Raw genomic sequence first — 13671 nt, forward strand, 5'->3', positions numbered from 1 at the left:
GCGAGTTCCAGATCCCCACAACCCTCTGTGTAAAGAAGCCCTCCCCCACCCCTCAAATCCCCTCTAAACCTTCCATCAACCACCTTAAAACTATGCACCCTCGTAATAGACTCCCCCACCAATGGAAATAGACCCTTACTATCCACAATGTCCATGCCCCTCAATATTTTGTACACCTCAATGAGGTCTCCTCTCAACCTCCTCTGTTCCAATGAGAACAAACCCAGCCTATCCAATCTGTTCTCATAACTAAGATTCTCCATTCCAGGCAGCGTGCTAATAAATCTCCTCTGCACCCTCTCTAGTGCAATCACATCCATCCTATAATACGGTGACCAGAAAGGCACGCAGTACTCCAGCTGTGGCCTAATCAAAGTATTTTACAATTTAAGCATAACCTCCCTGCTCTTATATTCTATGCCCGGCCAATAAAGGCAAGCATTCCATATGCCTTCTTAACGTATAAGATTATGAGGGGGCAGAGAGGATGTTTCCAATGATAGGGGAGGCTCAAACTAGAGGGCATATTCTTAGAATAAGGGGCTGCCCATTTAATACTGAGATTAGGAGGAATTTTTTCTCAGAGGGTTGTAAATCTGTGGAATTCGCTGCCTCAGGAAGCTGTGGAAGCTGTGACATTGAATAAATTTAAGACAGAAATAGACAGTTTCTTAACTGATAAGGGAATAAGGGGTTATGGGGAGCGGGCAGGGAAGTGGACCTGAGTCCATGATCAGATCAGCTATGATTGTATTAAATGGCAGAGCAGGCTCGAGGGGCCGTATGGCCTACTCCTGCTCCAATCTTATGTTCTTACGTTCTTATGTAGATGGTATTATTTCAAAATTAACAAAATAAAGTACCCCAAATTTCTTTCAATGGTATATTTGTCAATTGTCGATTTTGTAAGGCATTTACTAACTTTCTGGTTGAGAAAGGATCTGTGGTAATCGAGAAAGATAAATGCATTGTATGAAATAAATTATTCAGAAATGATTTTTTAAAGAAAAGGCATATACTCACCATCTAATTCAGCTTCAAATATAAGTTTATCATTGCATTCCTGTTCATTGGTACAGCCACACACATACACCTTCCCTTTCTCTACAGGCTGCTCAGTCATGATACAAACTGTTGTATTGTAAGTTGTGATTATTACGTCCTCCACTGGTAAATCTGGATAGTGACACATAGTTTGAACACTCGTAGATTCATTTTCCTTCTTCCTATGGGAGTGGCAAAGGTTTATTGAAATGTCATGTAGACCATTAAATACAAATTCAAATGTTCAGAATAATGATTGACCAACTTAAAACAATAATTTGTGCATTTTATTATTTTGGTTGGAATATTTTAATGAGAAAGATAATTGTAAATAGAAAGCAACTAGTGCAAGAATTTGGTGAAATATTTCTTCCTGGGATGATGTAGTGGAAAGTGCATTGGTGCTCCAATGTGCTGTACCATATAGTGATAGGGCAAAGCTATTAGGAAACATCCAAATGATTTACTGTATTCAAGATGCAAATATTGGAGGGCATCTCACCCCAGGCCACTGCGTAATTTCTGGTAGTTGGATACATAGCAATCCTCACAATGGCCAAAGAAGAGGTTGCCTATCCTGGCCCCTCTTTCTGCCAGCTATGGTTCCTGCCAGGGTAAGATCAAAAAGGAGGGGAAAATGCACGTAAAATGGAGACCTGGGTGTGGGTGGTCTGCCCACTCTGTGACATGTGGTATAAGGGATACTCACGAGGAGGATGAAAAGTAAATTAATCGTGTATTTACCAGGGAGACAGATCTGGTGGACATGACAATGGAAGATGAGATTAGAAATGATACAACCGCATTTAAAATAAAAAGAGGAGAACTATTAAATAAACTAATCAAATCAAAGAGGATAAAATCCCTGGTCCAGATAGATTACATCCACGCATTTTTAAATAATCTAGGGAAGAGATAGCAAAGGCACTATTGCATATATATTTAATAATTCGTTAGAAAAAGGTGTAGTGCCAGAGAACTGGTGGATAGCTAACGTAATACCTATATTTAAGAAGGGAGGCAGAACATGTCCAGGGAATTATAGACCAGTCAGCTTAACATCGGCGGTAGGAAAAATAATGGAATCCCTACTGAAGGAAAAAAATAGAAGAGCATCCAAAAACCAAAAATATAATAATAGTTAGTATGGATTTCAAAAGGGAAAGTCTTGCTTGATCAACCTCATTGAATTCTCTGAAGAGGTAACAGAAAGAACAGACAATGGTAATGCAGTAGATGTCATTTATCTAGATTTCCAAAAGGTCTTCAATGAGGTACCCCATAATAAAATCAGAGAATGCGGAATCAGGGGATAAGTAGAAGAATGGATAGCTAGCTGGCTTCAAGACAGAAAACATTGAGTAGAGCTTAAGGGTAGCTATTCAGAGTGTAAAGTGGGGTCCCACAAGTATCAGTGCTGGCACCAATGTAGTACACAATTTATATTAACAATTTAGACTTTGGAATCAAAAACACAATTTCAAAATTTTTGGATAACACCAAATTTGGGGGATAGTCTGATACTGAGGAGGACTGCAACAAATGACAGGAGGACATTAATAAACTTGCAGAATAGGCATATAATTAGCAAATGAATTTCAGCGCAGATAAATGTGAGGTATTATATTTTGTTAAGAAAAATAAGGAGGTCACATATTACTTGGAAAATAAGAATCTAAATGGAGTAGAAGAGCCAAGGGATCTCGGAGTACAAATACACAAATCACTAAAGGTAGCGACACAGGTTAGTTACTAAGGCCATAAAAAAGCAAGGGATAGAATTGAAAAGTAGAGAAGTTATGCTAAACTTGTATTGAACCTTGGTTAGTCCACACTTGGAGCACTACATACAATTCTGGTTGCCATATTATAAAAAGGACACAAAGGCACTGGAGAGGTGATACTAGAAATGCAAGGTTAAACTATCAGGAAAAGATGAACAGGCTGGGTCTCTTTTCTCTTGAAAAGAGAAGGCTGACCTAATAGAAATCTATAAAATTATGAAAGCTTTCGATAGAGTAGACTTGGGGCTGGATTTTCCATTTTCTGCCGATCATGTTAGCACCCCGGAGGGGCGACAATGGCAGCAGTAAGCACTTTTGGATGGGCAGCCAGCTTCCAGTGCCCCGTTGGGACATTTGGTGCCGGTTTCGTAGAGCATTACCGCCCATGTGCAACGCCCCTGGTTGCGACACAGGCTTGATATTTGGATCAGCCCCCGACTCTTGGCGCCCTGTAGCGGCCCTGGTGGGAATGCCTGTGGAAGCTGGCATTTAAAGCTGAAGCGGCTGCAGTGAGGTAAGTAATGTCGACCTGAGGCAAATGTGATTGTTTTAAATGTTTATTTTGCGATTTATGTTGTGGTAGCGTGAGTTATTTATTGGGAACGTTTTTGGTCTTTTGTTTCAGAATTTTTTTTTGCCCCCGAGGCCTCGCTTTGGTTACCCCGAGGCTGGCTGTTTAGCTCGGGATTTTCACTTGCTCAGTTGGCCTAGCGCCTTAAAAGAGGTGTGCAATGCCTCCCTTAGCGCTCCACTCCAACTCAAGGCCTAGCTGATGAATTTTGCAGTGGCAGACGCATACCATTTGCCGATGCAAAATTTACCGCTCCGCCCGGGTTAACGTCGCAACAGAGGCACGACAGAATCTCCACCCCATAGTGTTTCCATTTGTGGGGAAAAGCAAAACTAGAGGCCATCATTATAAGATAGTCACCAAGAAATCAAATAGGGAATTCAGAAGAAACATCTTTATTCAGAGGATGGTGAGAATGTGGAACTCACTACCACAGGGAGTGGTTGATGCGAATAGTATAGTTGCATTTAAGGGGAGGCTAGATAAGCATATGGAAGAGAAGGAAATAGATGCTTATGCTGATAGGTTTAGATGAAAGACGGGAGGAGTCTGGAGTGGAGCATAAACGCCGGCATGGACTGGTTGGGCCGAAAGGCCTGTTTCTGTGACGTATATCCTATATAATCCTATGTGTAGGAGCAAGGCGGCAAAGAACCAACCTTTATATGAAATGAACAAATATTAAATGGTATTCCTCGGAAAGAAAGTTGAGTGGAAATAAAATGCTTTTCTACAAAGAAACTTTTGTCGTGCAGCTCCTAGTGTCCAGTTACGGAGTAGCATTGACAGAAACCTGCGAGGAGATCATCCACCTTCTTGTACAAAAATGTTACACATAAAGAAAATAACAGAAACATTTAAATAAAAAACACAATTACTAAATGAGAAGAGGGAAAATCCCTGAAGCTCCAGATAAACATCTTTTTGTGAACTTCATTCCCATTTGCTTGCCCCCTCTCCTGAAGTCAGTTACTCATGTAGCCATTCATCATTTGTAAGCCTTCACAGTGAATGTTCACATATTATCCGACTGTATCACTGGCAAAGGCCAGGAGCAGAAACCTTGGTTGATTTTTCCTTTGCTAGTCTGGGAGCACAGAGAAACCATCTCCACCCTTACTGATGTCACTAACAGTGCAGACTAGAGGTTGCAGTTGGGATCTTCATGTTCTATATGATCACTACTTTACCATGCAGTGCATTTCGCCACTGAGAAAATGGAGGAGTTCAGAAAATACTTTGAGGTGCTATTATTTGATACAAAATCATGAAATTGTTCATTTTTAGGAGATTTTCTTTCCATATTAAGAATTTGCATGTGTTCTGCAACTATGGTTGACCAAGCTAAGTGCATTGTCTCGTTTGAAACACTTTGGCTCAATAGACCATTTTATTCAGCAGGAAGCAATTACCACAAGCCTTTTAATATCATTTTCTTCAGATAACAAGGTAAGAGGTTGAGAAAGCAAAATGCATCAAGTCACTGAGTTCTGGTGATACAATGGGCCTCTCTAAAACATCTTACTATAGTTTTCACTTTCTAATGTAAATATTATATTCTGGAGAATGCAACTGCTTCAATATTTCAGAAAGTTTTAGCTGCTTGAAAAGCAGGAAGAAGCCAATCATAACAATAAAAATAAATGTAATTTTTGTTGTTTTAGATAAAGGCCATTTGTGCTGATAAGGAACAAAATCTTCCAGATATGCAGAATGGGATGAGCTTAGAGCATTACTAAAAATGTACAGATATATTTGCAACTAAGGAAAATTACAATTCACCATAAAGTTGTTAACTTCAGGCAGTTCATACAATAGACATGTTGTGCACCAAATCTAAAACTGCAATTAACACTTACCATATGGCAACGCATATTTCCTCTGAACTCTCACAGTAAGAGTTCAAGGTACAATTGCTGTAACACACATTGTCCTCGCATATTGGGTTAGTGTAGTCACACCACTTGCATAGGTTTGTCTCCAAGAAACTTGTAAAGACAAGGGTATTCAAAACTGCAAAACAAAGAAACACAAACTTCCAGAAATAAAAAAATCCACATATAGCCACCATGCAGCTGACAGCGATTGTATTTTAAACAACAAATCAAAACAAACTACATTAAGTTGTCAACAATGAAACTGTTTTAAGGGGGCTGCATCATTTTGCAGAAGAATCTCAATGATATTTATTTGCATAAAACTTTCGTAATTGCAATACATAGATATGAACAGTAAGTATCATTTCTGAACACTTAAAAAAACACATTGTTAACAAAGCAATAAAAAATCAGATTTAGCATATCTTACATCTGCCCCTAACCCTCAACATTATAGATGAGGGAAGGGAAGGGGAGGGAAGCAAAAGAGAGGAGAGGAGAGGAGAGGAGAGGATAGGCCTGATAGAAAACAATTCAGTCGAATTTGTGACTGAAATTCCTTGGAAAATAGAGCGCCGTACATATTTGAAAAACACTTATTTGTAAAGGTAAAAGGAAATGCTTTGGTGACCCAGTGGTCAGCATAAAATCACAAAACCCACACACGCAGATCAGTTCAAGTTTTGACAGTGTTCAACATGTTATTATGTATAATTGTTCTATGTGAGTTTCTATTACTGTTTACTTCTCTCTTTTAAAGTCTCATGTTGGATTCATTCAGATAAGTTAAGAAAGTGCACTTTGAATCCAATCAAACTACAGGGCCAGTAATGGACTCAGTAAAGTTCCAAACAGCATCAAAATCAAAAACTGTTTTGAACTATTGTACACACCAGAAACCTCAGCAATTTCTTAATAGAAAGCCATTTTAAAACTTCAGAACTTGTTTGCCATTCCACATCTGCTAATCTGTTATGGCTATTAAGACACTCTGCGCTTCTCTTTATGGCCCTATTTGAACCTTGCTTAGTTCAATCCATATCTTGTGAGGAAATCAGACACAGTTTTGCATCAGCGGTTATATATAAGAGGTAATTTGGAGCAGTATATGAGGCTAAGATTGACTAAGTTAGATTGTAATCTTCTATCAGGAAGAACATTAACTTCTTGGAGTAAGTTGTGTCCCAATCCCCTCCCCCCATCGCTACATTCTTACTGCCACATCATTCATATTAACTCTAATTAAATCCAGATGACGAATTGCAAATTAAGCCTTCGATGATTTAATAAAGCTGCACAAACATAAAAAAGAAAGATTGTGCATTTATGAAAGCGTTCCAGATGTTACTGAGACAAATGCAAAACATCAAAATATAAACTTCAAAAACTTTGGATGAGACAATACCAGAGTGAAATAAAACTGATTAAAAACAGCTCATTTTCCCAACTAAAATTGAACCCATGCCTTTCTTTCATAAGCCAAATATAATCATGGATTATGTTTCTAAACAAAAATATGAAACAGGGATTGTTGCCAAAATATATCTAAATATACTTTTTGCTTAAACTAAAATCATAAGACATGGTTAGCAGTCACAATGCACATATATCAAGTGACAAATAACAGAGCCAGGATTGCCGACTGTTCCATTTTCAGAATATATTGATACTAATTATTGACAACTAGTTTCCTAATTACTACATCATTAAATATAGAAATGAAAGATCTAATGGGAAGATTTTCTTTCGTATGGTAGTAGCAAAACAAGTCAAATGTCAATATCTAAGTTGGATATCCGGTGTAACAGCGTGGATGTCTTGCAGGCTGCCTGCAAATTTCCTCTGAGGGCAGTGCTCAATAATGTGGGAAGATGACAAAAATGTGCAGAAAACTGCAGTTAAACAGTAAGCAATATTGCCAGTATAAAATTTAGAAAGTACCACTTAAAATATTATTTTATAATTTACACCATGTTTCTTGATTGTTTTTTGAATTATAGTTCTCAGTTACTCATTTTGCACTTTGTCACACACTGCTTACCTATTGTAGAGACTTTTGTGCAACAGTACAACATAGTTCATGCTAATGTTATATCCACTGTTGTAAATTATAGTCAGGAGTAACTTAAACTGAACCATAGCAAAATAAATTGCTGAAGAAAAATAGGAACATAGTGCTGGCACACTGTATTCAGATCATTTGTAAACTTATTTAAACAAATAACAATAATCTTGAAAGAAATAAGTTGCACTTGCTCTGCAGAACTTAACTGTTCACCAGCAAGGGCCAAACTGTACTATCAGTGTATTTATCATTGAAATATATTTATCAACAGACACATGTAGAAACCATGCCATAGATCTGTATCATTCATTCAGTATCGTTGTTTGGCCGACATATGTTGTTTGGTTGCAAGGAGTATCCGTAATAAGGTGGATGAGTTAACTGTGCAAATAGATGTTAACAGATATGATGTGATTGGGATTACAGAGACATTGCTCCAGGATGATCAGGGCTGGGAACTCAACATCCATGGGTATTCAACATTCAGGAAGGATAGAATAAAAGGAAAAGGAGGTGGGGTAGCATTGCTGGTTAAAGAGGAGATTAATGCAATAATTCAGAAGGACATTAGCTTGGATGATGTGGAATCTATGGGCCCAAGTTTCCACATGATTTGCGCCTGATTTTTAGGAGCAACTGGTGGAGAACGGACTATCTTAGAAATCGCAATTCTCCACATTTTTTTTTCTGCAGTTCTCGTCAGTTAGAACAGTTTTACTTTGGAACCCTAGAATTTTTTCTTCAAAAGGGGGCGTGTCCGGCCACTGACACCTGATTTCAAAGTTTCCACAGTGAAAACGTACTCCAAACTAAGTTAGAATGGAGCAAGTGAAGATTTTTGTAGAACTGAAAAAACCTGTTCTACACATTAAAAAATCAGGCACAGGTTACAAATTAGGCGTCCAGAACGAGGTGGGGGGGGGAAGGGAAGTCATTAAATTCTATAATAAATCCTTATTTATACTTCTACAAATATTATACAAATAAATCCAACCTGAATAAACATTTATAAGCAAAGAAAAGATTAAATAAACCATCTTCCTACCTGTGTGAAAGTGCTTCAGGCACGGAGAATGCTGCAGTCAGCCTGAGGCGCCCGTTCTTCCCACGGGGGGAGGAGGTGCCCGTTCTTCCCGCGGTGGGGGGGAGGAGGCGCCCGTTCTTCCCGCGGGGGGAGGAGGTGCCCGTTCTTCCCGCGGTGGGGGGGAGGAGGCGCCCGTTCTTCCCGCGGGGGGAGGAGGTGCCCGTTCTTCCCGCGGGGGGAGGAGGTGCCCGTTCTTCCCGCGGGGGGGGGGTAGGAGGCGCCCGTTCTTTCCCGCGGGGATGGGGGGGGGAGAGGAGGCGCCCGTTCTTTCCCGCGGGGGGGGAGGAGGCGCCCGTTCTTCACGCGGGGTGGGGGGGGAAGGAGACAGTGAGAAGGCTGCAAGTGCTGATGTGCTGATGGCAATGTGCTTTTATTAAAAAAAATTTCAAAAATTAAACAGCTACAAAGAACTACAAAAATGGCTGAGTGCCAATGTTTTTTTCACACTGCGCGTGCGCGAACACTCCAACGCGCACGCGCAGTGTTGCCGGCAGGAAAAAAACTAATTTAAATAGTACCCGCTCCCTCCCACTTACAAAATCGGCGCGAGTGTAGGCTCCGCCCCCCTGGACGCCGCGCCAGGCAGACAAGGATCTGCAGAACGCTCCAGAATCGCGATATTTTATTTAGGCGCCGTTTTAGGTGCGAAAAACGGGCGCCCAGCTCGGAGGGGCGCCTGTTTTTTATCGTGTGGAAACTTGGGCCCAATATGGGTAGAGCTGCAGAACACCAAAGGGCAAAAAACGTTAGTGGGAGTTGTGTACAGACCTCCAAACAGTAGTAGTGATGTTGGGGAGGGCATCAAACAGGAAATTAGGGGTGCATGCAATAAAGGTGCAACAGTTATCATGGGTGACTTTAATATGCATATAGATTGGGCTAACCAAACTGGAAGCAATACGGTGGAGGAGGATTTCCTGGAGTGCATAGGGATGGTTTTCTAGACCAATATGTCGAGGAACCAACTAGGGGGGAGGCCATCTTCGACTGGGTGTTATGTAATGAGAGAGGATTAATTAACAATCTCGTTGTGCGAGGCCCCTTGGGAAAGAGTGACCATAATATGGTGGAATTCTACATTAGGATCGAGAATGAAACAGTTAATTCAGAGACCATGGTCCAGAAGTTAAAGAAGGGTAACTTTGAAGGTATGAGGCGTGAATTGGCTAGGATAGATTGGCGAATTATACTTAAGGGGTTGACAGTGGATGGGCAATGGCAGATGTTTAGAGACCGCATGGATGAACTACAACAATTGTACATCCCTGTCTGGCGTAAAAATAAAAAAGGGAAGGTGGCTCAACCGTGGCTATCAAGGGAAATCAGGGATAGTATTAAAGCCAAGGAAGTGGCATACAAATTGGCCAGAAATAGCAGTGAACCCGGGGACTGGGAGAAATTTAGAACTCAGCAGAGGAGGACAAAGGGTTTGATTAGGGCAGGGAAAATAGAGTACGAGAGGACGCTTGCAGGGAACATTAAGATGGACTGCAAAAGTTTCTATAGATATGTAAAGAGAAAAAGGTTAGTAAAAACAAACATAGGTCCCCTGCAGTCAGAATCAGGGGAAGTCATAACGGGGAACAAAGAAATGGCAGACCAATTGAACAAGTACTTTGGTTCGGTATTCACTAAGGAGGACACAAACTACCTTCTGGATATAAAAGGGGTCAGAGGGTCTAGCAAGAAGGAGGAACTGAGGGAAATCCTTATTAGTCAGGAAATTGTGTTGGGGAAATTGATGGGATTGAAGGCTGATAAATCCCCAGGGCCTGATGGACTGCATCCCAGAGTACTTAAGGAGGTGGCCTTGGAAATAGCGGATGCATTGACAGTCATTTCCCAACATTCCATAGACTCTGGATCAGTTCCTATTGAGTGGAGGGTAGCCAATGTAACCCCACTTTTTAAAAAAGGAGGGAGAGAGAAAACAGGGAATTATAGACCGGTCAGCCTGACATCAATAGTGGGTAAAATGATGGAGTCAATTATTAAGGATGTCATAGCAGCGCATTTGGAAAGAGGTGATATGATAGGTCCAAGTCAGCATGGATTTGTGAAAGGGAAAACATGCTTGACAAATCTTCTGGAATTTTTTGAGGATGTTTCCAGTAGAGTGGACAAGGGAGAACCAGTTGATGTGGTATATTTGGACTTTCAGAAGGCTTTCGACAAGGTCCCACACAAGAGATTAATGTGAAAAGTTAAAGCACATGGGATTGGGGGTAGTGTGCTGACATGGATTGAGAACTGGTTGTCAGACAGGAAACAAAGAGTAGGAGTAAATGGGTACTTTTCAGAATGGCAGGCAGTGACTAGTGGGGTACCGCAAGGTTCTGTGCTGGGGCCCCAGCTGTTTACATTGTACATTAATGATTTAGACGAGGGGATTAAATGCATTATCTCCAAATTTGCGGATGACACTAAGTTGGGTGGCAGTGTGAGCTGCGAGGAGGATGCTATGAGGCTGCAGAGTGGCTTGGATAGGTTAAGTGAGTGGGCAAATGCATGGCAGATGACGTATAATGTGGATAAATGTGAGGTTATCCACTTTGGTGGTAAAAACAGAGAGACAGACTATTATCTGAATGGTGACAGATTAGGAAAAGGGGAGGTGCAATGAGACCTGGATGTCATGGTACATCAGTCATTGAAGGTTGGCATGCAGGTACAGCAGGCGGTTAAGAAGGCAAATGGCATGTTGGTCTTCATAGCGAAGGGATTTGAGTACAGGGGCAGGGAGGTGTTACTACAGTTGTACAGGGCCTTGGTGAGGCCACACCTGGAGTATTGTGTACAGTTTTGGTCTCCTAACCTGAGGAAGGACATTCTTGCTATTGAGGGAGTGCAGCGAAGGTTCACCAGACTGATTCCCGGGATGGCGGGACTGACCTATCAAGAAAGATTTTATCAACTGGGCTTGTATTCACTGGAGTTCAGAAGAATGAGAGGGGACCTCATAGAAACGTTTAAAATTCTGATGGGTTTGGACAGGTTGGATGCAGGAAGAATGTTCCCAATGTTGGGGAAGTCCAGAACTAGTGGTCACAGTCTAAGGATAAGGGCTAAGCCATTTAGGACTGAGATGAGGAGAAACTTCTTCACCCAGAGAGTGGTGAACCTGTGGAATTCTCTACCACAGAAAGTTGTTGAGGCCAATTCACTAAATATATTCAAAAAGGAGTTAGATGTAGTCCTTACTACTAGGGGGATCAATGGGTATGGCGAGAAAGCAGGAATGGGGTACTGAAGTTGCATGTTCAGCCATGAACTCATTGAATGGCGGTGCAGGTTCGAACAGCCGAATGGCCTACTCCTGCACCGATTTTCTATGTTTCCTATTTTCTATAATCCACATTCTGAAGAGTCTGTGCAATATCCTTTCTCATACACTTTAGCCTCCTCTTAAAAACATAGGGAGCCAAATTTGGTTGCCGCCAATTTCTCGGCAGCCCCCAGACGGAACCTACCTTTTTGCTGCCCGCTTTCGGCGGGTCCCATCGGGAGCCACTTTTGGCTCCGTTGTGTGGGCGGCAGTGGCAGGCAGCGGCAGTCGCCAGGCGGGAGCGGGAGTGAGCGGCCGGTGTCATCAGTGTGCGGCAGTTGGAGGCCTCTCCACTCAGGGATCTTCGGAGGGCCTCCAATGCGCATGCGCGAGACTCCGCGATTTGTTTTGTAGTTTTTGTCTTCCAACGTGTTATCATTTGGGGGTCGTTTGAGGCTGATTGCTGTACTGCGCATGCACATAAAGGCACCTGTGAATGTGAGAGGGGAGAGAAGAGATTTGACATTTGAGAGGAGAGCATTGGAGGTTGGCGAGGGAGAGAGTTGGAGGTTGGAGAGGAGAGAGTTGGAGGTTGGAGAGGAGAGAGTTGGAGGTTGGAGAGGAGAGAGTTGGAGGTTGGAGAGGAGAGAGTTGGAGGTTGGAGAGGAGAGAGTTGGAGGTTGCAGAGGGGGCAGAGTTGGAGGTTGGAGAGGAGAGAGTTGGAGGTTGCAGAGGGGGCAGAGTTGGAGGTTGGAGAGGAGTGAGTTGGAGGTTGCAGAGGGAGCAGAGTTGGAGGTTGGAGAGGGGGCAAAGTTGGAGGTTGCTGAGGGGGCAGAGTTGGAGGTTGCAGGGGGGGGCAGAGTTGGAGGTTGGAGAGGACAGAGTTGGAGGTTGCAGAGGGGGCAGAGTTGGAGGTTGGAGAGGACAGAGTTGGAGGTTGCAGAGGGGGCTTTTTGAGTTGCAGAGGGGGCAGTTGGAGAAATTGAGACACACAAACTGTTGAGCAGCCATTCGTTTCATCATTGACGATGAGTGGCCAGAAATCAGCAATGAAGATTGGCAAAACCAGGCCCAGAGCTCCATGGTTTAATGAGCTGGAATTGGAGGAGATCGTGACGGAGGTGGAGCGCAGGTACAAAGACCTCACCCGGGATGGTCATAGCAAGCCTCAACCACCCTGAGCCATGAAGAAGAGGAGCAAGAGAGGAGGGAGAAGGGCCCGTCTTTGAGCCCCTTGAGTTCCAGGAGCAGGAACAGGATGACAGCAGCCTCTTGCCATGTGAGCCAGGTGTCAGCAGAACCTCAGCATCAGCCTCCGAGTTCCTGGGGTTTGGAACGGACTCCACACTGGCTATCTCAACCAAGTGCAGAGGCTGTGGCGTGAAGGCAAGCAAAGCGCCAAAACCCACCAGGAGCAGGCATCCACCTGAGGATTCACCACGGCTCTCTGCAATTCTGGATATGGTCCAGCTATCATGGACAAGCGTGCAGATACGTCGCGATATGCTCCAGACCATGACTGGGATAGCTGCCAGCATAGCCATCTTCACCCAACAGCATGATGACAAGATGGACTGGCTCATCACTGTGTTGGTGCGCACATCCGAGACCGTTGAGGCGTTGAGGCAAGAGATGGCTTCTGGACGCGCAGTTCAAGCCCCGACCCCACACCCTCAAGGCAGACAGGTGCGGAGGAGTAGGAAATCCCGGCGCCTTCGGCTGTGCCGCCTGCCTTCTCACCAAGACGCACACATCTGCAGACATCCTGCTGCCCTCCTGCACAACCTCGTCAACCAGAGGCGGAGAGGGGCAGCGGAGCGGGGCAAGGAAGAGGACCTTGGGCATCGCTTCAATGCGGGGGGGGAAAGAGAGGTGCTAGTGCCGGGTAGAGGGGTGGGTGTTGGTGGTGTAAATTTTTGTAAATGTAATAATGTTATGTAACCTTTGTTATTGTGCACTTGTAAATACACTCACATTGTTG

The 13671-nt window shown here is 43.1% G+C and overlaps 1 protein-coding gene across 1 annotated transcript in view; it reads right to left on the minus strand.

Moving 5' to 3' along the window:
• The window catches only part of tgfbr2l (transforming growth factor beta receptor-like), a 102818-nt gene that overhangs the window by 45458 nt on the left and 43689 nt on the right, over positions 1-13671 (minus strand). Inside the window, exons 2-3 of the mRNA XM_070874543.1 lie at positions 5259-5412; positions 1024-1226 (exon numbers count right to left, since the gene is read on the minus strand). Coding sequence (XP_070730644.1) covers positions 1024-1226; positions 5259-5412 — 357 coding nt within the window. The remainder of the gene's footprint in view (positions 1-1023; positions 1227-5258; positions 5413-13671) is intronic.

The sequence above is a fragment of the Pristiophorus japonicus genome, chromosome 3 (genome assembly GCF_044704955.1).
Source record: "Pristiophorus japonicus isolate sPriJap1 chromosome 3, sPriJap1.hap1, whole genome shotgun sequence".
Lineage (NCBI taxonomy): Eukaryota > Metazoa > Chordata > Chondrichthyes > Pristiophoridae > Pristiophorus > Pristiophorus japonicus.